Source organism: Protopterus annectens, chromosome 3.part1, assembly GCF_019279795.1.
Source record: "Protopterus annectens isolate FY-2018-M chromosome 3.part1, PAN1.0, whole genome shotgun sequence".
Classification (NCBI taxonomy): Eukaryota; Metazoa; Chordata; order Ceratodontiformes; family Protopteridae; genus Protopterus; species Protopterus annectens.
This window is the reverse complement of record NC_056732.1, coordinates 1,470,348,495-1,470,375,670: the sequence shown is the minus strand read 5'-3', so window position 1 is coordinate 1,470,375,670 and position 27,176 is coordinate 1,470,348,495. Positions and strand designations below refer to the sequence as shown.

Here is a 27,176-nt window from a genome sequence, read left to right as displayed (position 1 = left end):
GTATCTGAGAATTGTTATTTGGATGATAGATAGTTTTTTTAAGTGTTTATATACGGAAACTGTCTTTCAAAGTCTGAGGAAGCATTCCTATTGGACGTGAAAGTGCTTACTATAATAAATGTTTTATTGTAACTGCTGTGTTTGCGTGTTTATATACGGAAACTGTCTTTCAAAGTCTGAGGAAGCATTCCTGTTGGACGTGAAAGTGCTTACTATAATAATAAATGTTTTATTGTAACTACTGTGTTTGCAGCCTCTCATTTTTTTTTTTATGTTTACTGGACGGGACTGGCACTTTATTCACTGGGGGATATTTTAATTATTATTCCAAACAAAGTTATGAATGTGGCACCTACTGAAACACCCATGGTTTTTGACTTACTGTTCAAAACTAACACCAAATGCTAAAATAATGGTATACCCACCTCTTTATTTCACTTCTCCATTGCTAAACAACATTAAACGCATCTAAATAGAGCAATTGTTCTAGAGATTTACTGAAAAAATAACTGGATACAGATACACTAAGCTGGAAAAGTGTGTTTATTGAAATTCAGTAATCAAAACTGACATGTTAAGCGCAAGATATTGCTATCAGATACAGTGTTTCACTGTAAACTGCTTATTTCCTAATTTCTGCTAGAGTCATTGTTTTAAGCAGACCTAGAAAGCCTACGGTCTAGCACAATTCTCGCGCATTCCACATACAGTAACTGCATAAAGGCACTTGAAACTGTTATTTTTCTTTCTCTTGCTCCCATTTCAGATCCTTTAAAGATGCTCTGACATTGCTGGTTAAGGAATCCATATCCTTGTCTGATGAAGGTGTGAGAAGACCATTACATGTTTCTTATTTTCATTCTTTACTCAAAGTCTAAGTCTTCTGCATCCTGGACCTGCTCTGATTGGTTGACTACCTGTTAAAAAACAAAAAATACAAATTATTTAATTTCAACTGCTCACGAGTTCACAGCTTTCAAAAGTAGAACTGCAGCAAATTAAACAATCCTGTACTTAACTGCCCATTGCATAACATTATGAAATAAATGTATGAAAAAATAGGTTTTAATGGCTATAATAAATGTGGTCATTCTTTTGCTATTCTAATTATGTATTTAAATATAACAAGTACATATAAATTCATATTATTCATTTTCCATTAACATGTTTTTCATCGGCACATATCATTCTTTTGCATTATCACACTTTTTAGAATTTGATCCCTGCTTTTGGAAACATTAAATTTTCACTGCATGTATTACCGCTTCATTATTGAAAGTTTTCCTATAAATCACACTATTAAATCAAAGCAATATAAAATGTAATGTTAATACTGCTGTTTTCTTGTAAACAATGAAGTAACAAGTGTGTTGTCTTTTGGCCCAGGTCATGGATGGAAAGGGTCTCTAGAGTCCATCTACCTGGTTATCACATCAAATAAATAAAACCAACAATATATGGTGAAACAGTTTCAAATTGTATGTAAGAAAATGAATGCATCTTTAAAAATAATAAATAGAAAAATCTTGGAGAATGGGCACAAAATTTAATTAAATCAGTTGTGTGTCAAAGGAAGTATGTATAAGTGTGTAAGGGTTACTTAATTAAGACATATGTGTCCTTATTTAAATGTTTTATCCCCACTGAATGGAAAACAGTGACTGTTATCCCCCTCCACAAGGGTGGCTTGGCAACAGACCCAGGTAACTACAGACCTATAAGTTTAACCAGCCTCATCTGTAAGACAATGGAACAAATCATTATGGGACTCATAAGTATATAGGTGACCTCCAAACCCTGAATCTATCCTAGTTTGGTTTTATCATGGGCAGGTTATGCCCACTAAACCTGGTGGACTTTGAGAATGTGACTAGAGCCATAGATGAGGGCAAAGCTGTGCACACAGCCTATCTTAACATGCCCAAAGTCTTAGACACTATTCCACATTCAGGCATCATTGACAAACTAACCCAGTTGAATATCAGCCCCCTATGCTGTCAGATGGGTTGCAAACTGGCTCACAGATCAACATTCAGTCAAAGTGGGAGACTTTACCTCTACCAGCAGAAGTGTCACCAGTGGGGTCCCACAATGGTCAGTGCTGGGCCCCCTCTTGTTTGGCATATACTTGAGAGGTCCAGGCTAAAACAGAGGTGTTGCGGCTAACCAAGTTTGCAGATGACAGCAAATTAGGTGCCATCATTGAATCCCCTAACGATGTCAGCATACTTTAAAAGGGGCTTACACAGACCAATGACTGGTGCCAAAGCCATGGTCTTAAGCCAAAAGTTAAAAACTGCATTAGTATTCCACTCCGTAAAAACAATGTTCCTGCTGATTATAAAATAATACCAGAAGTATCAATTCAGTAGTGAGAGACATGGGAACACATGCTGACTGTGACCACAGATTTGACCATCATGTATCTACTGTGACAGCATTCCACGTCGCTCACCTGATTAGCAAAGGCATTGTCTCAACAGCAAAAGAGGATATAACCCCCCTGCACTTTTTCTTCATCAGGGCTGTTATTGAATATAATGCTCCCTTTGCTATGTACCACACCAGACACCTGCAGAAACTTGAGAGACCTCAGAGATTTCTAACTAAAACAATTAAGGGTCTCCAGCATATGTCTTATACAGACAGACTAAAATTGCTGTCACTGTACTCAGTAACATATAGACTACTTAGAGGCGACTTAAGTCTGACTTACAGGGCTATCTCTGACCCAGATCTAATGGAAATGCTGCACATCCATAAGTCAATTGGGACTTGAGTCATCTGTTACAAGGACCTCAATCTAGCCTGTGACACAAACAGGACCTGCTGGAGATACAGCTACATCTCCTCTCTAATAGGCTTCTAATCCATATCAAGCACAGCACCTCCATGATCACTGTAACAGTAGTGTATTCGCAGGAGGCTTAGGACAGTACTAAGTATCAACATTAATACTTTTAGTCTTTAGTAGGACAGTATTAAGTATCAACATTAATACTTATAGTCCTTAATAATACTGTATGTAAATAAGCCTTTTATGAATAAACTAACATATCACTTATACTACTTAGTACTATCATAAGCCTCCTGTGAATAAACTGTTACATTGATACTAATACTGCATGTAAATAAATCTCCAGTGAATAAACTGTAATGTAATATTTGTACTGCTTACTACTACTGTATGTAAATTAAGGTACCTGCAAATAAACTACAGTAATATTGAAACTGCTCGGTACTCTTTAGTGATTGCAGCTTTCTTTTTATTGTGCAAACTACACACTGCATTTCGGTTCATTGACTTTAGGTATTGTATTTCAAGGTAACGATTCTGTGATTGGTTTGTCTAAAATGTATAACTTGATTTGCAGTGCATCTATTATTGTACTGTAATTGTTCTTGTCCTTGAACCTGGCATATAGGTGGCACCTACCCATACCATCTTTAGATCTTTATTTCCCCTCCTCACGGTAATAAGTTTAAATAACCTGAGTGAGAGGAAAAAGGAATAAACACAGGTGAAGAGGGATGGAAAAAACAGTATCTACACCAGCCATAAGTACCACAAGTAATAAAGGGGATGGAGGAAGGGAAACAAGACTGCAACAGTGACCACACTTGAACATCGACTATTACAGTAAACTGCCTAATTCAACTGTTTATGTTTCTGTGTGGATCACTGCTGAAATGGTAAACAAAGCCCCCCCCCCCCCCCGAGTTAATGTGATAGGCAGGGAGGCAGCATACCCTTCAATACAGCAAAGGTGAACCCATCCCAAGCCCTGGAAGTTACAAAAAAACTATAATGCTTTGAGAAGATGTGAACTGCAGACCATGTGTCCACCTCTAAGGTGTACTGGGCACCAACTGTTAAAGCAGTGATAATTGCTACACTCTGCTTATCAGGAAATTATTTTTGTAAAAAATATTAATGCAATGCGCTATCCATCAGGAAATGGTCTACTTTATCAGTGGAAATGCTTCCTTGTTCAAGACAAAGAGTCGGTCAGTTTTCTTTGTATCTTTTGTTCTTTGTTCACCAAAGCCTGAAGTTATGGCACTCTTGTAGCTGAAGTGTTACAGACAGAAACCAGACAGAGAAGGATAAGGTGAGTGTTTTATGACATTTTGCCCATCCAGGGCAGGGGAAGGGTTGCTAAGTCCCACTGCTCCAGCTGAAGGAATGCCACACTCCAGAATGCCTATGAATTTAGATACAGGTAATGCAGGGCCTCCAATGAGTGTGTGTGTATTCCAGCATAAAATCACAAGTGTGTAGAAGAGTGATCTCACAAGGTACAACACAACAGGCAGTGCACCATGATGTCCTGCACTTGGTGAGTATTAGCATAAAAAACTCTCCCAACCCCTCTTGAATGTTGGCAGTGATAACTGGCTCCTGCTTCTCTCCTTAGTTGATCAGGAAGAACAAGTGTATCAATAGAGGAGATGGTCATAGATGGGTACAGGCCAAAAAGAATTAAAAAAGAGAACAAGAAATTTGTTACTAACCTCTCCATCTCGAGTCTCAATGCGTCTAATCAAAACCGTCTTCTTGCTGTAAGAATCCTTGGGCTGAGACTCCATATTGGTTTCACCTAAAATCAAGAAAGAGCATAAATTATTCCGCTGTCTACATCAATGTTTGTTAACAAGTAGCACAACTGATGAGGTTTATTTGGGAATAACATGTTTCATAACTAACAAAAGTTGTCTCCAATTTTCTTACAAATTATTTTTTTTTTTCATGAATCATGGAGATCTAACCTGTTTTTACCTGTAGTATAAAACATTCAGGACAACAGTGAATTATGTTTGCTCAATGACAACTGCATCAATTTCAAAACAATTCATAAGATCCCACTCATTGTTACAACTCCATCCTTATGTAACCCACTTAAAGTGTATTGGTCAGATTCTAAAGCATCTTTTGTTTTACAATTAATTTCACTTCCACTTATACTCATGTTATAGATGCACGTGCTTTTGTAAAAAAAAAAAAAAAAAAAGTTAATGTTGCTTAATGTTCTTTAGTTTCACTGTTTACTCATATTTTCTCTATAACCACACCTGGCTGGTGCAGTATGGAATGAGCAGGTTTCAGATAAAGAAATATGAGACAGTAAGGAAATTTCATCCAGCTTATTTTTTACAATGCAGAGCAGTAATGGAATGTTTTAGTCTATCAGCAGTGAATTTGGCACGTTTATTGTAGTGTTGCTGTTATGAGACAAGTGATTTCCCTATCCTTGTCAAACCACTTTTCACTTTTAATGTGACTACTATTAAAACTCCTTTTCCCCCTGTCAAAACATGTACCACTAATACTCTCTTTCCAGTACTACTGCTATCTCTATGACACTCATATCTACACCATCTAAATTTTTAGTACACCTTGCCTGCTTTCGCCTTTACACTGTCATACAGACTTTTGTCAATCTTCACTATCCTTTCTCTGGTAATAATCATGTACAGAACTGTTGTCCAAACTGTTTTGTACAAATTCTATTCTTCTTTTTGACTTTACATGATAGCATTGTATGTTCTACATATCTGTATACCGTGTAATGTAAAGCTAGGCATCTGTATATTAAGATGTATAATTTCTCCATTAAACATTAATGCAATTTCTTAATACATGTAAACATTTCTGTCATATTTGAAGTGTTTCCCCTCGGGCTTTCAATGAAAAGTCATTGTTAACCCAGACAGACTATCCCATCAATCAAAAGCAATAAATAAATAAAAAGTAAATGTAGGCTACTGAGGATAGGGGCAGCATGTAGGAGTGTTGATAAAAGATAAGCACTTGCAGTGGATTCATAAGCTAGGCCAGTAAGAAATGACTAGCTCTGAGCCTTTGATGAGTTTTCTTTGACATTACTTATATGAATATCAAATAAGTTTATCATATAATTTTGATATACATTAATTCAGTCACAAAAAAAAAACACGAACGAGAATAATCTACGGAAAAGATGGCACTATATACCTTAGAAATGGTGTTTTTCCTATATCGTCTTCTCCACTTATGTAACTGCTGCTTTATTGTCGCTGTTTATGCTTAAAACCCTTTCTGCATCTGTAGCTCACAAGGCCTCTCAGTATTAAATCTGTGCTCCCAGTGTCCATGGCTTTTAAGTCTGCATTAAGTATTAGTTGTGTCTTTCTGAACCTTTCCTTGTTCCATTTTTCTGGTTACACAAACTTATCTGATGTAATTCATCTACGGTACATCCTCTAACAGGCACTCATTTTCACTAACACCTGAATGATTACAGGTTTACTTCCATGCAAGCTATCAAAGATCGTACTACAATATTCTGGACATGCATGTGCCAAACTTTAGTAAAAGTTTTAAATTACTGCTTACTTTTGATGCTCATAGTACTGAAACCTGGAAGAGGCATACTGATTCTGCAAAAAAAAAAAGAAAAAAAAAAAAAGATTTCAGAAAAAAATTTTTTGATAATGACATTACTAGATCGAGTTCATATCCTTTCTATAAAAGTTCTGAACTAACAGGGTTGAGAAAGATGTTTCATGAACAAGTACTTAAAAAGATTATCCTATTTAACAGTGATCTACAAACTAAGAAAACCAATAACATGAGTGGGTGACAAAACAATGGGTTCACTGTCAAAGCAAAAGTAGTAAATCTGGCAGCCAGCATAGAAGGTTAGAGCCTTCAAATGTTAATGAGCCATTTCCTGTGGTGCAAGTTTTGACTGGTCAGCCTCTATTTGGGCAGTGTGGGGTTATAAACAAGTTAATTAATCAGAAAGTGCCCCATGCTGCTTATGAAATTGGCCCATGTAGACTGGTGCTCTACCCTAGTTAACAGATAACCACAACTTTTAGCAAATGTTTGTGAATTATGTTCTTGTCACCTACAGACAAGACTGAGTTGGCATTGCCTTTAGCAGAAAATCATGCACTAGACTGTACTTTTCTCTGATTCAAGGAACATTGTTTTGTTTCTAAAACCAAAATCAAATTACACGTTTTTAATACTTTGATCTTCACTATATTATGTACATTTTGTTTGACAGTGTGTGCTCTCACACATGTGGGGGGATGACCTTTGATTCACCAGCAAAGTAGGCTATCCACTACTGACTAACTCCATATAAAAACAATTAATAACCGCTGCATTAGCACATCATTATTATCGCGCTTAAGGATTAAAAAGGTTTGCAGTTTACAGGCATCACCACTCTTACTTGGTAAACAAATACATTTATCCCAAAATAACTACCTGGTTTCTTCTCCTTCCAGTAGCTTCCTATAGGTTGCAATTTCAATATCCAATGCCATTTTGACATTAAGGAGGTCCTGGTATTCACGCAGGTGACGTGCCATCTCATCCTTCATGTTACGGATTTCTTCCTCCAGACTGGAAATAGTGTCTTGGTAGTTAGCAGCTTCAATGCTGAAGTTCTCCTCCATTTCACGCATTTGACGCTCCAGTGATTCATTCTGTTACATAAAGTTGAAAATTACATTCACAGTCTGCCGTCTGATCATTCCAAAAACAATGTAATATTAACTATGCCAGTTATGGACATAAAAGCTTGTCATATAACAGATGAAAAAATGAAAGCCAGTTTTTATACAATTATTTTCTTCAGGCAAACATGATTTCTTTTTTATGATGAACAATGTAAAGTCTTAAACAGAAAAAAAAAAATATATATATATATATATATATATATATATATATATATATATGTATATATATATATATATATATATATATATATATATATATATATATTAAAAGGAAGCTAAACTTAACTGCAAACAAGTAAACTCTTGACATTTTAACTGCAGCATCTAAGAAATTATAAATTTACAAAAAATGCAATCATTAACTTACAGTTCCTTTAAGAGCATCAATTTCACAGTTTAGTGACTGTAGCTGTCGACGGTATTCGTTTGATTCTTGTTTTGTCTGACGCAGGGCATCACTGTTACGGGAAGCAGATTCAGCCAGATCGGCACACTGCAAAACATAATTTGAAGAAGTTTAATCTAAAGGTCTGCATAACATGCAATGCAGGTAAAGGTCAGAGCAAATAATGGCCACTAGACTACAAGGAGAGCCTGTACAACAAATGTGTGCAAAACGTCAGCTATTTATCTTTATTTGATTGGGTTAGTAGTATTAGGCTAGGCTCTTTCAGGGGAGACCTAAAGTAATTTTTACATATAAAGTGGATCCTGAAATTTCAAATAGTTACCTTTCACAAATTGTAATCTCAGACAACTAGGAAAAACCCCAAAGCTTACCTTGGACTTGTACCATTCCTCAGCCTCAAGAGAAGTCCTCTTAGCAACATTCTCCATTTCCAAACGGACATCTCTCAAAGCAGCACTCAGATCTGGTTTAGAAACATCCATGTCAACCTGGACATGCTGTTCCTGAATTTTTGCCTGCAGTTCACGGACTTCCTATAAATGCAAATTATCACTGATGAATATACTGGCATGTTTAACAGAGATCACAGTAAACTTAACAGCTGCAAGGAAACATACTATCAAAATAAAGACATCTACCTCCAATCCAATCCACCTTTATGCAGAAACAAAAGCTGTAAGATAATCATATTATGGCTGGCATATTAAATTCAGATTTATTCATTAACATTTATCTGGTTGGGAAAGACCTTTGTATTCCCAGTGGATCTTAGCAGCAGTTCAAAATATTGTACCAAGCATCCAATATTTTTAAAACAGGTATGATGCGGGTAGAATACAGAACATTGCTTTAGCAAGCATCATAACTGAAAAGTGATGCTCCATTATAAGAAATGTGAGGATCAATAATAATTTTCAAACACTTCTGAAATAGCATTGTGCTATCTGGATGCTTTTAAATAGGTTCTTACCACTTCAGCAATATTAACAAATAATATTTTGTTTTCAGTAGCATTTAAGCAAAGAACAGAAATTACACATTTAAAATGTAAATTTCCAGCCAACCATGTTTCTCACCTTTCAACCTTTCAATTTAGTTAAGTTATATTTTAAATAAGAATAATTCAAAATTGTGAAATAGGAAGAAAATAAATTCATATTCTCTAATATTCTGCTTACTGTCGCACCTTAGTACGCCACTGTCTTAACATATTAGCCAAACCCACAAAAGAATATGAATCTCACATTAAACTGTCGAGAATAACTTTTTGAATCTGTACCCCTTTGCTATATGTTACTAAGAATCAATTATATACATATAAAAAAACAAGGGGGATGAAAACCTAGCACACCTGACATTTGAGCCATTCGCAAAGGAAAAATACATTCTGACTTGATAAAAAAATTCCATTCCATTACTTGCTCCCTAAAGCTTGCTGAATGGCATTTCCTTAACAAAAAAATTGAACAAAGTAGCATTCAGTATTAAAAGGAACTTTTATCTGTTTCTCTGAGATATGGTGACCTGGGAGTGGATAACAAAAAGGGTTGACAGTGCTGGGGATTCCACTTACAGACTGTTTGTGGCTCTGCACCCCCCAAGAAAAAAAAAAAACTTCAGTGCTGGGGGGTGGCATTTAATAGCATTTCACTCATTTTATCTAAGGAAAGCTAAAACACTTATAAAAGGAATACTATCTTCATGGTACAAAGCACCCGTTCCCATCTTTCTATGTTTATACATACTCACACAGGCAAATACAAACACTCACATCCACACACACACCTGTAAACATATTGGTGATTGTTTTTTATGATTTTTATGACATGAATAAAACAATCCAACAATACTGCTTACACTCAGACATGCAAGTAACATGCAAGGCATGCACACATGCATGCAGCTATATATATATATATATATATATATATATATATATATATATATATGTATATACATATATATATAAATATAAATATATATATATATATAAATATATATATATACAAATATATATAAATATATATACATATATATATATATATACACACACACACACTCATACACACACACATATATATATATATATATATATATATATATATATATACATATATATATATATATATATATATATATACACATACATACACATGCACACACACACTGCACATATATAAACAGGATGCATATTAAAAGCTATACTTACTTCATCACGCAGTTTGTTCAAAAAGATAATTTGTTCGTTGAGGCTTTCAACCTTGCGCTCAAGGTCAAGCCGTGCCAATGAGGCATTGTCCACATCCTGAAAAAAAGAAAAAAGTCTTGGTGAAAATCAACCAATACCTTTCTCATATATAGTACAGATTTTATTTACAAAAAAAAAAAAAAAAAAGAAAAGAAGCTGTTATGTGGCTAACACCGAATGAAGGCAAAGTGCTATTTATAAGCTAAAAATCATGTGTTAAGTATTTTAGTTGTTACTTTAATTAAAATTTTGTGAATGCATCTCCTAGAGCAAGTGGTGTTTGGCTGAGAAGCATGACTAAAGTGACAAAGCAGAGAAGCAGATACGGACCGACTGCCCTACCCTGCCAATCCTCAACCCAATGAGCAAGTTAACGCACCTGCTTAACCAACAACAGACTTCTTCCTCACCCAATACCAGAACTGCCTTACATATGTCATTCCAACTATTTTTGAATCTTCATTTATACCAACCTCAGAAAAAAAAAGTAGTTTTTTTGTGAATAACCTGCATTTCTCCTCAGACCATTAAATTTTAAACAGCACCCTTTGCTTCTTCTCTTGTTTTCTTTAAACTGCATAAATTCGACTGTGATGTCCCTATGTTTCTCTCTTTTCTTCATAAATACACATGTACAGTTCTTCTATTCTTCCAGATGCCTTGCTGTGTAAATCCTGTACTAGTTTTTACATCCTCTAAACCATCTCCAACCTGAACGTGTGTCCTTCCAAAGAAGAAATGTATAGATGAGCCAAGATGGAGCCCTTGGGTCTTTCATTCTATGTCCATGAAAAGAAACATTAACTTTCTGTTTTATGTTAATTTACTGCTTCTGATAAATTTAAGTATCCTTTCAGTTTTGTGTACTTGTCTTCAGCAAGTTACTTAATTTACCCGAGTTTCCTAAAAAGGCAGGTATACTCTCTATTCTTCACTGTAGGCTACAAACAGTATAAGATTTGGAATAGTTTCTCTACTGCTTACAGATTCCCGTGTGTCATGCTTATAAATTCTGCAGGCTTTCATTAATAGGAAAATATTTTCCTCTGAATACATAACCAGCAGACAGTGCATTACTAACATCACAAAAGGCTGAAGACAAAGCTAATTTGCCAGCTCCTATGGTATAGGCAAATAAAGCCGTGTTTGCAATCCAGACAACAAGAGTTCAATTAGAATGCCACAACTTGGAACAAATGGTCAGGGACAGACAGGAACTGATTAGGTACAGCCTCCATGTCTCTTGTAAGTGGATGGATCATGCAGCACATGTTCAAGGTACAAACAAACTCTGGACGGACTCCCCACTGGAACAGAGTTTCACAGGAAATGCTTGCCTTTCACAGGAGCAGGGCAATGGCTGAGATGTCTCTCCTGAACTTGGGTGACACTTCCCCAAAATACATGTACTTACCGTAGTTATTAACTATATATAAAGCTGACTTTTGATACAAATGTTACCTACTGCATTAAACTTTATATTGCACAAAAATGGACAGTGGGTCATGCAGTACTCTCAATACTTCTTGTAAACCATATTGATTATTTATAATTATTTTCAAAGAAGAGTCTCTAACTTTCTGCATGTGCTTACACCACTGTATCTGATCCCTCCCTCTCACAGGAGAGACCAAGTACTCAGTTCTCAGGTGACTTACTCAAAGCAGAGTTGCTAGGAATAACTCCTGGCAACACGTTTTCAATTTGCCAACCAAAATCCAACTTTTCAAGTACTGTAAATCAGTTATCCTTTCCCCGGTTTCCTGAATGATAAGTATGAGTAGAAATGAGTGCTACCTTGGCTATACCCATAACTACTGGTACTATCAAAAGTTATATAAACCAGCTTATAATAAGCTGCCTGAAAAATGTTGGCAGATTTAACTAAGAACCTTGAGCACTTATGCTGCCTGAAAAATGTTGGCAGATTTAACTAGCAACCTTCAGCAGTTCTATCCACGGCATTCTATACACTCCCTAGACTGAGCAACCATCACTGTTATCACTGCACCCTGGATAAATGCCTCTAACCAGGACCTTCACCATTTTTCTTCAGTTACCATTAACAATTTAAAACTATACCAGGCAAAAGGGTAAGTGGAGGAAGAACATTATCCTACATGAACCTCACTTGAATATCACTATAGAGTCTAATTCTGCACATGGCCATGCCCTTAACTGCAGAATCAAGTGAAACCTTAAGTAAAACACACCACCTATTCCTGACAGGGATATATCCCTCACCACTGACAGACAAATTTCGAGTCCTCATAAATCTTGTCTCAAAGGATCTACTTCCAACAACTTCTATCATCTTGAAAGATGTTAATGACAACCATCTGTGCAAGCACATGAATAAGATTAATTATCTCTTAGCTAACCTAGTTCTTAACCAAATGATCCAACAGTCCACCAAACACAGCTCAGCATCTTAATACTTCTCCTGACCTGACCTTTTAATCAGAGATACACCCAAAGGTGAATCGTGAATACTTATCCACCCTTCCTTTCAGAGAAACCAATCCCCAGCATCATTCAATATGTCCACAAAAGACGCTAACTAGTGGCAACAATTACCAATAACCAAAATTGCAAAAGAACCCATTTATGTAAATGTACAGAGGACCAAACATGGGAAGATAAAACCAATGACTTTATTAAACAACAACACTTACTCCCTAGTTCTGTCCTATCTCCATTTATATCAAAGGATTCTTCCGCAGTTTTGATCATTCAATATGTCCTATCCAAGCCCAAATCTAAAACATGCAACAGCTGACTGTAGACCCAAAATGGCAGTATACAGAAAAACTAAAAAACTATTTTAGGGACAATCACTGGTCATCCAATGCACTGACATTAATGTAGCAGCAAACCTACTTATGTCCATGTTCAAACTCATAGAGGAGCTGTATCTCTCCTACAATAAGGCTCAAAAAGAACTTCAAACAAGGACACCAGAATCAGAATCACATTTACTGACCAGGTATGCACCCTTACAAGGAATCTGACTCCAGTTTCAGTGACTCTCCAAGTATGAATTACATAAATGACATACATACAACTATTAACATCAAGAAAAATGACATACAGGCAACTATTACGAACAAGACAAAAAAGTACATATACATGCAAGGTGCAAAGTGCAACTCAGTGCAAGAAATACTGAAATAAACTCTGAAAGAAACAAGTATTAACAATATGTAAACAATAGTGCAGAATCCTCTGAGGCTTGGGAAAAAGAATACCCCAGCCTGATAAGCTGAGTAATACGACATGACTACAAAAACGAATCCCACCCCAGAAATATTAAATCGTTTACCCCAAAACAAATACCAAAAACTTCCTTTTACCAGTCCCCTTTGCTCTTCCGTCTAAAATAATTCTCGAAAAAAGTAAATTTGCTAACCAACACAGTTTCAAAACACACTTGCCCTTCAGAAAATATTCCACCTGCTAAAGGTGCTGCCTCAGCTGTCAATGTCTTCACTGAATTTCCAAACTCCAACCCATATACCTTTCCCTTCTTCTCACTAAACCCCACCATGTAACTGCCACCACTCACTTCTCTTACACTTCTAGTTTAGAGATATCCCCCTCCACAAAAATGACAGTCCTCTGACAAAGTCAATTTCTTACAGCAGTACACCAACTCTGACTCTCTACATCTTGGCTTGTGGCTCACATAAAAAGTCATCATCTAACCAAGACCAAAAACCACCCCCAAGTCTAGACTTCAGACACACCCCCTCCTACCCACCTCAAGAAAAAAAATATGTATCACTGCTTTAAGTTTAAGTGAGAAATTACTGACTGATTCAGCAATTACCTACTACAAAGACCATTTCAGTTGAAATAGGTAACTATCTCGTTCACAGCTCATCTTCCCCAAGGGTCAGTCTTGGCTCCTTGGCTCTTTTCCCCTTTAAAAATGGACTGTTTTACAACCACCACAATCTTGAAATAATTCTGTACTCTGATGACATTACTGATAACTCTAGTCTCTCAAAGCATCCACCTTAAAAAAAAACACAACACTGACTACTTCTCTCAAGTTGTTTCTTCTACTATAAAATGCTGTTAGATCCCACAAAGATCAATGTCACGATCTCTGGCTCCAAACAAACTAGCAACTACCCAGTATAACTGGAATGCAAAAGACGCCCCTCGTATTTAAAACCAGCCAGTTTTCAGATTCTTGGGAATCTACAAATCCTATCATTCAAACATCTAATTAAATAAAATTAAGTAAAATTAACAGTAAACTATGAGGAGCACTACAGTTGATCATTTTTTTTTCTCATAGCATAAGACATCATGAAAGTCTGCTCTTTTATTCTGTTGGCATGTTAAAATACCAGAACTCGCTTGTCACAGATATTGCACTTTGTTTTAATTCACTGGACTCCGAAAAGAAGGAAAGGTGAGTTTAAAGTTGTTTTTACACATTCTCCATTTTCTCTGAGATTGCATGATGTCACAATTAGTATAAACACAGAGACTGGGGGTAAAAGAGTCACAGAGACTGTGGCTACTTGTATGAAGCAAGCTGCTGGCCCACTACAGTGCAACTGTGAAGCTGGTATAAGTGCCATAAAAATGTCTATGTTTTTATCATTTTTGGAGTTATGTTCTCCAAGATACAAAAAATTAATGAAGTATAACGTGTTTTTGAATGTATTGATCAACTTAGGGAAACCTTTTTATTATAATTCATGCCTCAACTACATGAAATGATATTTATCAAAGTAGATCCAAAAATGTAACCCCATTTTCTTACTTTTTAATTTTAAGTCCTGCTTGGATTATACAAAGATACATTACATACAGGGCAACTAGGTACTAACTTCAACAGAAGGGCAGTTTTATTTAGTTTTGTACTGCAGTATAGCAACTTCTCCCCAAAACTGTAACTTAAACTGAAAGGTAATAAATGCCTGGCAAACAAGACAGTACAAAAAAAAAGTCTGTAATGTTTATCGTGCATTCTGTGCACAAAAGAGTTCAGAAAAAAAGAAAAAAGCCGGTAATGTTTATCACACACTCTGGGTACTAGCTGTCAAGTTTCCAAAAAGGGATCTGCCCGTTTACAGTATTAAGATGTTAGTATGTCTTGATGTTGCCAGTACTTCTCTGTTCATAAGCTTACAAAGCTAAACTGCTTCTGTAATTCATAACTGTTCTCACAAAAATTCAATACCTGCAAGATACTATGACTTTGCTAGTCTTCCTAAAATCTAAACAGCTTATCAGTCAGTTTACTGCAAGCTGCTTAACAGTTAACAGAGCCAAACCCCAAGTGTTACAAGCTTGAAGCTCAAAGATCATTACTGCACTCTGCAGCTTCCCATGGTACTAGACGTACCTTCCCCAGGGATACCCGAAGTGCCATTTACAGTCCCATCATCACGTGATCATAGGACTGTGACACAACTATGGCACAAAAACAAACATTCGTTTTACAGCAGGTTATTTGTATTAAATACATAAGAAGTAAGAAGCTGAAGTTTCACTGTGTAAAGTGCACTCTCAAACACTTTCATAGTTCCCTTCAGAATTTAAACCAAGAAATTTATTTTTTATTTATTTTGTTTAACATTTGTTGACCGGGAAAGTCCGACTAAAACAGAACCTATTTTCAGCGGAGGCCCGGGGAGAAACACTCCAGATGCATGCCTTTGGATTGTTTATATTAGAGAATTATAAGAAATATTACACATTTTCAGCACAATTACTCTGCTATAATCATGCAAATGTCAATGCTAAGAAGTGACTGTGTATGCTGAACATGTAATCATTTCACTTTATTTTTACATGAAACAAGTTTTAATAGCAATAGGTAACTTCTGAAAGCAACAGGAAAATGGTATATATATATATAAACACAAGTCACATAACCATGACTACAGAGCAAACCTTTTTGCAGTGCACTGCAGATACCTTTTTGCAGTGCATTGCAGATGGCAATATCAGGATTGACACAACAGTGGTCAACTAAATGCACAGCTAACTAAATGTTCTACTCTACCACAGATCAACTAAATACAGAGCTCAAAGACTGACAGAATGTATGGCAGCCATATCTCTCAACTATACAGATTTCCCCAGAATGTTCAAAGTTTTGCCTCATATTTTTGGACTGGTTTTCATAAAGTTGTGGTTTTCTGGCAACGTAGTGGCAAATCATTGAATACTGAAGTTAGAAAATAATGACGGACATTTGAGTTTCAGACTTCATACCCATCAGAAAATTCATGGTAATTCAAAACCTGTTATTCTATCAACTCTCTAAGTTTGTACGAGCAATATTTAAAAAATGTCCCTATTTTTGGGTCTTTGTCTCACTTTTATTTATGGCTTTCTACAGCTTTCTTGCTCTAAGAGGTTGACAGGTATGATGGCAGCTATATGCATATAGATACACACACACGTGTGTGTGTGTGTGTGTGTGTGTGTGTGTGTGCGTGTGGTTTTCTATCAAAATGTGGAATGGCACTTACGTGAAACTCGGACGGCCGAATGCGTGTTTTCCAATTTCTATAATGTCGATCTGGAAATGTCTGTATCCTCATTAGCGAATGGTTGTGTGCATTTGCTAATGTGGGATTGAAGTTCTGATAACAGATTGCACTACAGTGGGGATCAGGAAATGTACCCTTTTCCTCACTGTAGTGCGATCTCCGAGATGGAATACATAATATCCAGGGTGTATGGGGGGTGTGCAGGGGGCTTCCCCCCCGCCAAAAACATTACCAGTAACACAGAATTTCGACACTGGAACTTCCGGTGTTCGAATCTGTGGTTACCATTTCTGACATTTTTCTGTACTACCAAATTCGGATAACAAATTCAATCAAAAGTGGAAAACTGTTTTGGTTTTCCACATTTTGATAGTAAACTGTATGTGTATGTGTGTGTGTGTGTGTGTGTGTGTGTGTGTGTGTGTGTGTGTGTGTGTATGTATGTGTGTGTGTGTGTGTGTGTGTGTGTGTGTGTGTGTGTACACATGTATGTATACCACACACGCTTGTACATATACTGACATTATATATATATATATATATATATATATATATATATACATACACACACACATATATATACATATATACATGCACACACACTACATAAAAATATATATCTATATATATATATATATATATATACATATATATATATATATATATATATATATATATATATACATACATACAAAAATTATATAAGTATATGTAATATATGAACTAACACTAGGTAAGACTGCAATCCAAATTGTAGCTTGCTACAGATCCCCCACCATACCCCAAGATTCTCATTACACCTTTCTAAACATACTGGAAAATATTAAGATAGAACCAAACACCCTAATACTGGGTGATTTTAACTACCCTGCCATTAACTGGGAAAACTACTCATGTCCCAACACCTTTGCGCAACGGTTCTTGGAATTCATAAATTCCAATGCCCTGGATCAACTAATCCATAGTCCCACCAGGGGCTCCAATATCCTAGACCTGGTCATTACCAACATGGGAAATCAATGCTCCATACCTATGGTCACCCCTCGTTAGTCAGGTCTGACCATAAGCTAATCACCCTTAACATCCACATCCCACCCCCACCCCCAGTAAAGAAACCACCATAAAAACTTCTCCAAAGCCAACTTCATGCTACTCAAGTCAGAAGTGACAAACTTCATAACACCCATGCAGACGGGAACTGAAAGTTCAACTGCTGAATCCTACACTAAGGCACTGTACGAGCACATCCACTCATGCATGAATCGAGCCATCCCAAATAGAACCAAAATGCTCTCATCCAAAAAGGAAGCCAATCTGGTGGTCCCCTGCCATAAACAAACTTTACAACCAAAGGAAGAAACTTTTGCAGAAAAGAGGAAAATCCCAGGATGCAAAAAACTCCCTTACTAGCCTCAGTAAGAAACTGAGATGCCTCATAAAATCCTCCAAAGCTAGTTACGAAAATAAAATTGCCAAAGATTCCAAAGACAACCACAAAGCATTCTATAACTATGTCAAGAATCTAAATGGCAATGCTCAGATCTGCTCTGAGCTAAAACAGAATGGCATTAAATATACTGATCCAAAGGATATTGCCAATATCCTGGCAGATCGATTCAGTGCCAACTTCACCCCCCTCTCACCCCCTAAATGGCCCATCTCAATACCGGAAGATTGCCAAATTCCAGTAATAACGGCCACACAGGTACAAAACGCACTCTCTAAACCCAAGAATACAGCATGGGACCAGATGACATCCCGGGCTGTGTACTACATGAACTACAATATGAACTGGCACCTCACCTAAGTGTCATGTTTAATCATAGCCTCACCTCAGGTTTCGTGCCCACTGAGTGGCGCAGAGCTACAGTTATCCCAATCCACAAGGGGGGATCCACCTTGGATCCCGGAAACTACTGTCCCATCAGTCTGACAAGCCTTATCTGCAAGGCCATGGAGCGTATTATCATGGAACTTATAAACAAAGACATCGGCAACCTTCAAACACTGGACCCCACCCAGTTTGGGTTTGTGAAGGGCCGATCTTGTCTCCTGAACCTGATTGACTTCTTTGAATCAGTCTCCAGAGCCATGGACAAGGGTAAGGTGGTCCACACAGCCTATCTAGACATTGCCAAGGCCTTTGACACCATCCCCCACTCTGGAATCATAGATAAACTTACTAAGTTGGGCATTAATCCCTATGTCACCCAATGGGTTGCTAAATGGCTTACTGATAGAACCCACACTGTAAAAGTAGCCGACTCCAAATCCAGCTCCAGACAAGTGACAAGTGGAGTACCTCAGGGTTCAGTCCTGGGGCGCTCTTGTTTGGCATCTACTTCTCTGAAGTACAGGTCAACACTAAGGGACTCTGGCTAACAAAGTTTGCAGATGACTGCAAACTGGGAGCCATTATTGAATCCCCAAATGATGTGGATACTCTACAAAAGGGCCTTACAGAAACAGATGCTTGGTGCCAGAGCCATGGGCTCAAGCTCAATGCCAAGAAATGTATTGTTATCCCTTTGGGAAAAAAACATGTATCCATGAATTACCATATAGGTGGCAGTACACTAAACACAGAAAGTGTGATAAGAGACTTAGGGACACAGGTGGACAGTGGTCTCACCTTCGATAACCACATCGCCACAACAGTCAGGAAATCCTTCTATGTGGCACACCTCATCACGAAGGGCTTTTCATCCAGAAAAAAGGAGGTCATTGTCCCACTGTACTCATCCCTCATTAGGCCCATTATAGAATACAATGCCCCATTTGGTATATACCTCTCAAGACATCTGCAACAACTGGAAAGGCCACAGAAATACCTCACTAAAAGAATCACAGGCCTAAAGCAGATGCCCTACGCTGACCGCCTTAAAAAACTCCAGCTATACTCTGTCGCATATCGTCTACTCAGAGGCGATCTCTGCTTAACATACAAGGCCATGTCAAACCCAGAGCTGTTGGACATGCTACACTTAAAGAAATCCCAATCCCTCAGAGCTACACGCTCCAGGGATCTAAACCTTGTCATCACAATAAACAAAACATGCTGGAGGGATAGGTTCCTGACCCAGAGACTCCCCAGACTCTGGAATAGATTGCCCATACATGTCAAGCAGAGTGCCTCTTTGGACCTCTTCAAGAGGAACCTTGATGACTGGATGAGAGAAAGGAAATTCACCCCAGGGATCACGTCAGTCTCCCTGCTAGACAGGGGTCCAGGAAAGTAAATAATGTGGGAAGAAATAGCCAGGGAATTGTTATGGCTAGGCTTATATAGGCCCTAGGGCTGATAGCCTAGTACCAACCTATGAACCTATATATACAAATGTCGATGTCACTAAGCTGACACAAAATAATCAAAAAGAAAATTAAAAGTGAACTGCACATGCTCAAAGATATAACCTCAGGGCATGAAACTAAAAACAATGTTTTTTGTAGGGGAGGGCTTCTCCCTGCACCCCCACACTCCCTGCTATTCATATATTCCAACTTTGAGATCTTACTACACCAGGGAAAGTGCATATTGCCCAATAGTAATGTAGCAATTTCACACAAATGTTGATCAACTTTTTTGCCAACCAAATGTGTCGTCAAAAGAGACTGACTGTGCAGACAGTTGACATGCTTAAGTGCTCACATTCACACACACACACACACACACATATACAGATAGACAGACAGATATGAAATGGAAAATGTAACACTTTCCGATGAGACACCAAACCAAGGTGACATTTGTTTGAATTAGTGGTACCTCAGGTAGAGCTCATAGCGATTACCACAAAAGGGAAGTGCTACCCCTGTCAAATTTTCCCTAATCAATATGAACAATATCTCAGATTTTCCTTATAAATGGGCTATGCCTAATGAAACTGACTCATAATAAAAAGCAGATATATTCCAGTCAGAAGAGCATTTTGATCACATTGAGTAATGAATTAATGCTCACACATTAGAAGGATAACCAACATAACATGCTTCTTTGATGCAAACCCTTAAGACACTAAAGATTACAAAGAGCAGAAAATAAATTTTAACAGCCTAATAAAAGTGCATCAAGTTAACAGACAAGTAGAATGGCATACCCTGGCAGTGATAACAAAACTGAATTATTTTAAAATTTACTTTAAAATATCTTATGTGTCGCAAATTATGTATGCTACACATTATATGAAAAAATATATGTTTACAAAAAGTGTTTTTTCACAAGCTTAAGTAGTAACATAATTTTGAATGTGTTGAAACAATACTGATAGCAGCCACGAATCACCAAACTTGCTATAAGCACTCAAAAAATGTAGAATCAAAGTGTGCAAAAACGCAATTTTATTTTTAGAGCTTTCGTCAGAATATAACAAAGACTTCTTCAGATATTCTGACAAAAGCGCTAAAAATAAAGTTGTGATTTTGCACACTTTGAGTCTACATTTTTTGAGTGCTTATAGCAAGTTTGGTGATTCGTGGCTGCTATCAGTATTGTTTCAAGTCTTCGTTTGGGTTACTAATTTTGAATGTAAATTTAGTATGCAGTACTGCATTACATGTTTTTCTTTTTTATTATCCAAGACCATTACACATTTTCAAGAAAACACGTCCTTATCACTTCCTCACCAGCAGGGGGCCTCAACTTTATAACTGATCTTTTCACAGGCCTGCATATATGCTGAAATTGTAAAACGCAAGGGTGTAGCTAGGCATACTCTTTGTACTCTGAGTATGTTTTTTTTTTCTGAGCACCACATCAACATGGCTTTTTTCAGGGCATATTATATATACAACTGTCCAAGTGAATGCCTTTAAAAACAAATGCAATATTGCTAATCCAAAAACATTATTTTTAATAGTTTCAGGGGGAACAGCTGAAAATGTTACTTGCATTTATTAAGTGCTTGGGGGGCAGCATTTCGAGAAATGAGTCCTTTAAGTGCCAGGTGCACGGGGGTGTAGCACTAACAGCTTGCGAGTACAAAATGGAATCTGCTTGCTACACCCCTGGTAAATAGCAATGTTTTCAGAGATAAGTGACAAAGAGGTATGTGATATTGACACAGTTTCTTTCTCAGTTTAACCCATAAGGTATGGTCATGAGACATCCATGTATGTCTGAACCATGTTTTGCAGGCTCAGTTAGTAATCATCCTATACCACCAACCATGCCTGTTACAGAATTAGTAAAGCAATCTCTTACCCAGCAACATACCTCCCAACCGTATTGAATGACTCGGTTTTTACCGATTTTTGGGGTTAAAAAATGGGGTGTTATCCCTTCATTTCTGATTTCCCCAACTTTTTAAAAATTTTATTTTTTCGTTTTCAGCTGACGTCATCACGTGTGTGATGACATCAGCCTCTTAGAATTGAGCACAACTCGCGTGCATCATGCACGTACATTTCTGGTGTTTGAACACGTCTGAGCGGGAAGGAAAGAACTGCTGCTGCATGGGAAAGGAAGCAACTGCTGCTGCACTGTAAGGAAACAATGCTGCTTTCTGAATGGATTATCTGTTTATTTCGTAGTGAACTGGAGACTGCTGCTGCATGGGAAGGAAACAATTATATTTTCTGAATGGATTAGCTGCTTATTCCGTGGTGGAGATTTCAGTCAGGTAGGAACTAGTGGTGTGTGTGTGTTTTCCTATTGCTCATACAATGAATGTTCAAGCAAAACCTCTGTTCTACAAAAATTTTTAAGTGAATTATAGTACTGTTTAAAAATCGCCACTAATTTTATGCCTTGAGCAAAAAGGTTCAGAGGTACGCATATATTCAGTAGCTTTGCTGCATGCTCATGGGATACGCAGTGTTATTTTTTGCTAGTTTTTACCTACATAAATGTAAGCAGAAAAAATAAAAACTAGAACCTGGGGAAGATATGTTAATTTCTATCATGTGGAGTGTATTATACAAGACTGACAGCCATTAACCATTGTTATTAATCAAGTCAGACAGCTAAAACCATCACTCAAATATATGTGTTTGTTAATCATGTGGTCCTGCTAAGTCTGTGGAACTTTATGCATTATTAGTACTGAATGAAGGGCATGTATGGAAGACATCAAGGAAACTGCCCTACTGTGCTAGAGGAAATAAGTGGTTGAAGCAGCTATAGTTTAGTAAAAGTACAAGAGCAACAACGTGTAAGGTCAAAATGGCCTGAAGAAATAAATGGTTAAAGCAGATAAAGTTTAGTAAAGGTACAAGAGCAACAAGATATAAAGTAATGATTTCTGAAATATCTGATGTAACCATTTCATAAAAAATGCACAGTATGAAACACAAATCTCTAAACTGTCAGCAGTTTTTTTCAACTGACAAAATCTTCCCTACTAAATTAACATTTGGAATGCCAAAAAAAGGATAACATCTAAAGATAATTACAGCAACATAAGTCCCCCTAACATATTAAACACAATGTTTATTATTGAATTTTATTCTATTAAACAGTAATTAAATATGAAAGGTTTTACTGTACTTCATCATATGTAATATTGGTAGTAACAATAATTGTATGAAATACAGCTTGATTTTATCATTTATATTAGATTATTTGCTTGACAGAAACTAGACTTGTGTGCACAAAGTTCACTTATTAATTTCACATGATCTGGTACCTTGTTTTTTATTTTTTGCCTTCTAAGTGTCTAAGATGGTGCAGCGGTAGCTTTGTCACCTCACAGCAAGAGGTTCTCCAGTTTGATTCTTGGCTGGAGTGCCTTCGGTGTGGAGTTTGCATGTCCTCTCTGCATTTGTGTGGGTTTCCTCTGGGTGCTCCGGTTTCCTCCCACATTACAAAGACATGTGTCTGGAGATTTTCTCCCTGGGCCTCTGCTGGAAATGGACTTTCCATGTTAACAAATGTTAAATAAATAAAAAACATTTTTGCAAACTCAAATTCCGTTTACAGGGATATAAAAACAATTATCTAATCATTGATTCTGTAAAACATTGTTTGTTAAAATGCAGTACTAATAAATTCAACCTTTAATTGGCAACTAAATATAGCAACTTCAACAAATTTAACTTATTAATTCAACAATGCTATATTAAATTATTGATTTAGCCTTTTGGATCAATGTATTTATACATTAAAATCATTTTGTTTTCTGCTTTATTATCATGACCTGAGAAGTAGACAGAAGGATATTACCATTAAGTAAGCATGGTAGAAGTTAAACATTAATTCATTGTAAAAAGATGTTTTCAGTGGTGAGATGTTTGCAATGTTTCAGAAATTGCTATAGGTACAGGACAATACACCTTTATGGAGCATTTTCTGGGCAACAGAAACATAAGACTGAAGAGAACAGCTGACAAGACTGGAGACAGGAAAATATAGGTCATTCCATACATAATTAAAATATTCAGGAAGACTTCTTAAAAATATATTCAGGAGGCATACTGTTTAGCAGATGTCTATTAGTGTTTGTGCACTGTGCTATAAAATTTAAAAATAAAATCCAAATAATCATTGTAGAAGTAAAGCCGTATGCACACATTAGGGTTTATGGTAAATGGGGTGAAATAGCCAGGTAATGGGACATTGGAATTGCTGCAGGGGGACTCTGGTGCCATATTTTGGTTGTCTATTCTTCAGTTTGCGTTTGAAAGTTGGTATCCCACAATTCCACTGGAGTGGGTGGGGTTACGTAATCATATATGCAAATTGTATGTTAATCAGCATACAGATTTGTACCTATTTTTCATGGGCCTTGTCCAGATTTTTGATGTTTCCAGGTTGAGAAGTATGCCCAGCGATGTCAAGCAAATGGCAGCAGTGACAATACCCTACATATTAAAACCCTCCATTTAACAAACAGTGCCCAAAGGTGCAAACTTTTAGCTCAAAGACTGACATTAGCACAATGGATGTTGCATCTCAATGTAAAATACTAAGGTAATAAATATGTTGTGTTTCAGGTAAATATACTCTGGCAAGTATTTTCTTCATAAATTGAATTGTTTGCCATTGTAAGAATGTATAATATACAATTTTACATACAGTGTGTGCTGATTTTTCAGGTGAATGCAATAATACACTTGAAATATAGCACTTTCCACACTGTTTTGTGTGTGCGTGCGTGCGTGCCTGTGTGTGTGTGTGTGTGTGTGTGTGTGTGTGTGTGTGTGTGTGTGTGTGTGTGTGTGTGTGTGATTACCTGTCTAAATGCTTGCAAATTACTTTCAGCTTCCTCACGCTGGAGTATCTCATTTTCCAACCTGCAAAAGAAAAAAAAAAAGAATTAATTTCAAATTAAATGCACAGTACTCAAACTATACTTACAGCCTTTGTATAACCATAGCACTGAAAACTCTAACTTTTGCAAGCTTCATGTTGTACATAGAACAGGTCTGTCTTGCATACTTAGTTAAGAAGTAGAAACAGTTAACATGCACATATTTACTTTTATCTGTCAGATGTGACTATATATTACTAGAAATTCTAACACACATTCCTTTTCAGCAATATGTTGGATAACTTTTAAGCATGATTACAAAGTGTGCATTGCATGTATGTGCATAAACCCATGTCTTCTTTTTATTTTTACTTTTTTTACTACAAGTTGCTGCCTATTGCAAAGAAGATGATGTTCACTTAATAAATAATACAGAAGTACAATGTACTCCACACTAAATCAGATGCCACACCCTAGTAGGATCTGGATCTCTGCCAAATGGCACCGCACATCAGACTGTTAACCAAACTTCCCAAACTTCTCTCAGTTTTGTCCACAGTTCTATGTCTCCACCAGCCCATGCACCTGTTACACTTAGAAAAACGTTAATACACCTATTCTTAGTAACATATATGGGGATTAAATGCTAAACTTTGGCACAGTGAGGTACCTCAGTATTTGCAATAAGATGCTTATTTGAAACATCTTCCCCATATTAGTACAAGTCAATGAGGATCACCGTTCTACATGTAAAATTGGGGAATATGTATCACCTTTGTTTGCCACACACACACACACACACACACACACACACACACATACACACGTTGTACTAATATTCACGAAGTAAAATACGTTATTAATCAAATTCTCTACAATTTATGTATAGCTCTTCGAGGGGAGATACGGTGATCTACTCAGATTATTTCAGAGTCCTAGAGTATGCAGGATGCGAAACAGTACTCCAAAATCCGACAGTAATTCCCCACATTAAGAAGTATACCTGGGAAAAAAATCCCCTCAAGAATTACATTTACGACCAGATTCTTAAACAGACTACCACATAGCAAACTTGAAAACCGAACTACCCTACAGGCTGCAAATTGGCAGCTCTGAAAACCATAATAAGCTCAGACCGTGCCTTCATCCTTACTGACTCATATCCCACCCTGAACAAAGCACTGCAACAGTTTTAGGAAATAAAGACCCTCATCTATATGATCCTATTTACTCTTAAGAACTTTTTAGCTAAAAGAAACGACAAGCTGATAATGAGGTAGAGAAATCCACGCAGGGAAATCGGTGCTTAAAAAGCGACATCCTTTTTCAGTATAAACGTGCAGCATTTCTAACTTGGGAAGGAAGAGTTGCTCCAGTTGTATGAAAACAAAGAATGAAAGAAATGCGTATGTAAGAAACTATGGCGGATGCGGCTTGTTGCATGAACGTAAAATGCCCAACCACACAAAGAACTTGCCACTGAGACACCGCCGTATTTTTATTTTCGGTGGGGGGGGGGGGTAGAGGGGAGTGGGTGCAAAGACGTTACTTTCTCTATTTTTAATTTCAACAGAGTTATGAAACAGGCAACTGGAAGTATAACTTACTTTTCCTTGAGCCTCTGCAGATCATCTGCAAGATTGTCCCTCTCCACTTCCACCCTGTCCTTATCGTTGGTGAGCTGGTCCACCTGGAGTCTCAACTCTCTCAGTTCTTGCTCATAGATGTCCGAAATCCGGGACGGTCCTTTGCCCCTCAGCTGCTCCAGTTCCACCAGCAGGATCTTATTCTGGGACTCGAGACTGCGCACCTTCTCTATGTAGGAGGCGAAACGGTCATTGAGGTGCTGCAGCTCTGCCTTCTCGTTTGTCCGGGTAGCCTTGTACTCGGTGTTGAGGGCGCTGGCCGCTTTGAAGTTCACGGTCTCCGACACGAAGGGTCTGGATGATGGAGGTAAGCTACTCCGTACCTTCATCATAGAAGAGCGGGTGATGGCGCCCGGCATTGAGTAACTGGTGTATGCCTTACTGCTGCCGATGGACGAAGGACGCATCCTGCTAACATTGGACACACGATGCCTGGTAATCGTGGTCCCACTAGATGTGCCTTCTGGCGCAAACATCCGACGGTAAGAGGAGCGATGGTAGGACATTTTGGCAGTGTTTTCTTTCCAGGGATAAATACTTCACAAAGTAATTCAGATTCCAATTCCTTCTTACCGATTGTAAACCAGGGTGCATCAGAGGCTCGCTGGACCGCTTTTTGCTTATTTATAGTCACAGTGGCACTGCTATTCA

At 37.4% G+C, this 27,176-nt stretch overlaps 1 protein-coding gene across 1 annotated transcript; it reads right to left on the bottom strand.

Moving 5' to 3' along the window:
• Positions 1–525: 525 nt before the first annotated feature.
• Positions 526–27,143, bottom strand: LOC122798519 (vimentin-like). Its single transcript, XM_044067537.1, has 9 exons — positions 26,487–27,143; positions 24,862–24,922; positions 10,134–10,229; positions 8,296–8,457; positions 7,883–8,008; positions 7,262–7,482; positions 6,377–6,420; positions 4,516–4,601; positions 526–917 (listed from the first exon to the last, which is right to left on the bottom strand). Exons 1-9 carry the CDS (start codon positions 27,029–27,031, stop codon positions 864–866), a joined length of 1,395 nt encoding a protein of 464 aa, XP_043923472.1. The 5' UTR covers positions 27,032–27,143; the 3' UTR covers positions 526–863.
• Between the last annotated feature and the right edge of the window lie 33 nt (positions 27,144–27,176).

Excerpts from the sequence above, each read along its gene's own strand:
- LOC122798519 (XM_044067537.1), bottom strand. The coding sequence starts at position 27,031 with ATGTCCTACCATCGCTCCTCTTACCGTCGGATGTTTGCGCCAGAAGGC. Across the intron at positions 10,230-24,861 it reads ATTTGCAAGCATTTAGACAG|GATGTGGACAATGCCTCATT; the intron begins GTAATCACACAC and ends TCTTTTTTTCAG. Across the intron at positions 8,009-8,295 it reads AGGAATGGTACAAGTCCAAG|TGTGCCGATCTGGCTGAATC; the intron begins GTAAGCTTTGGG and ends TATGTTTTGCAG.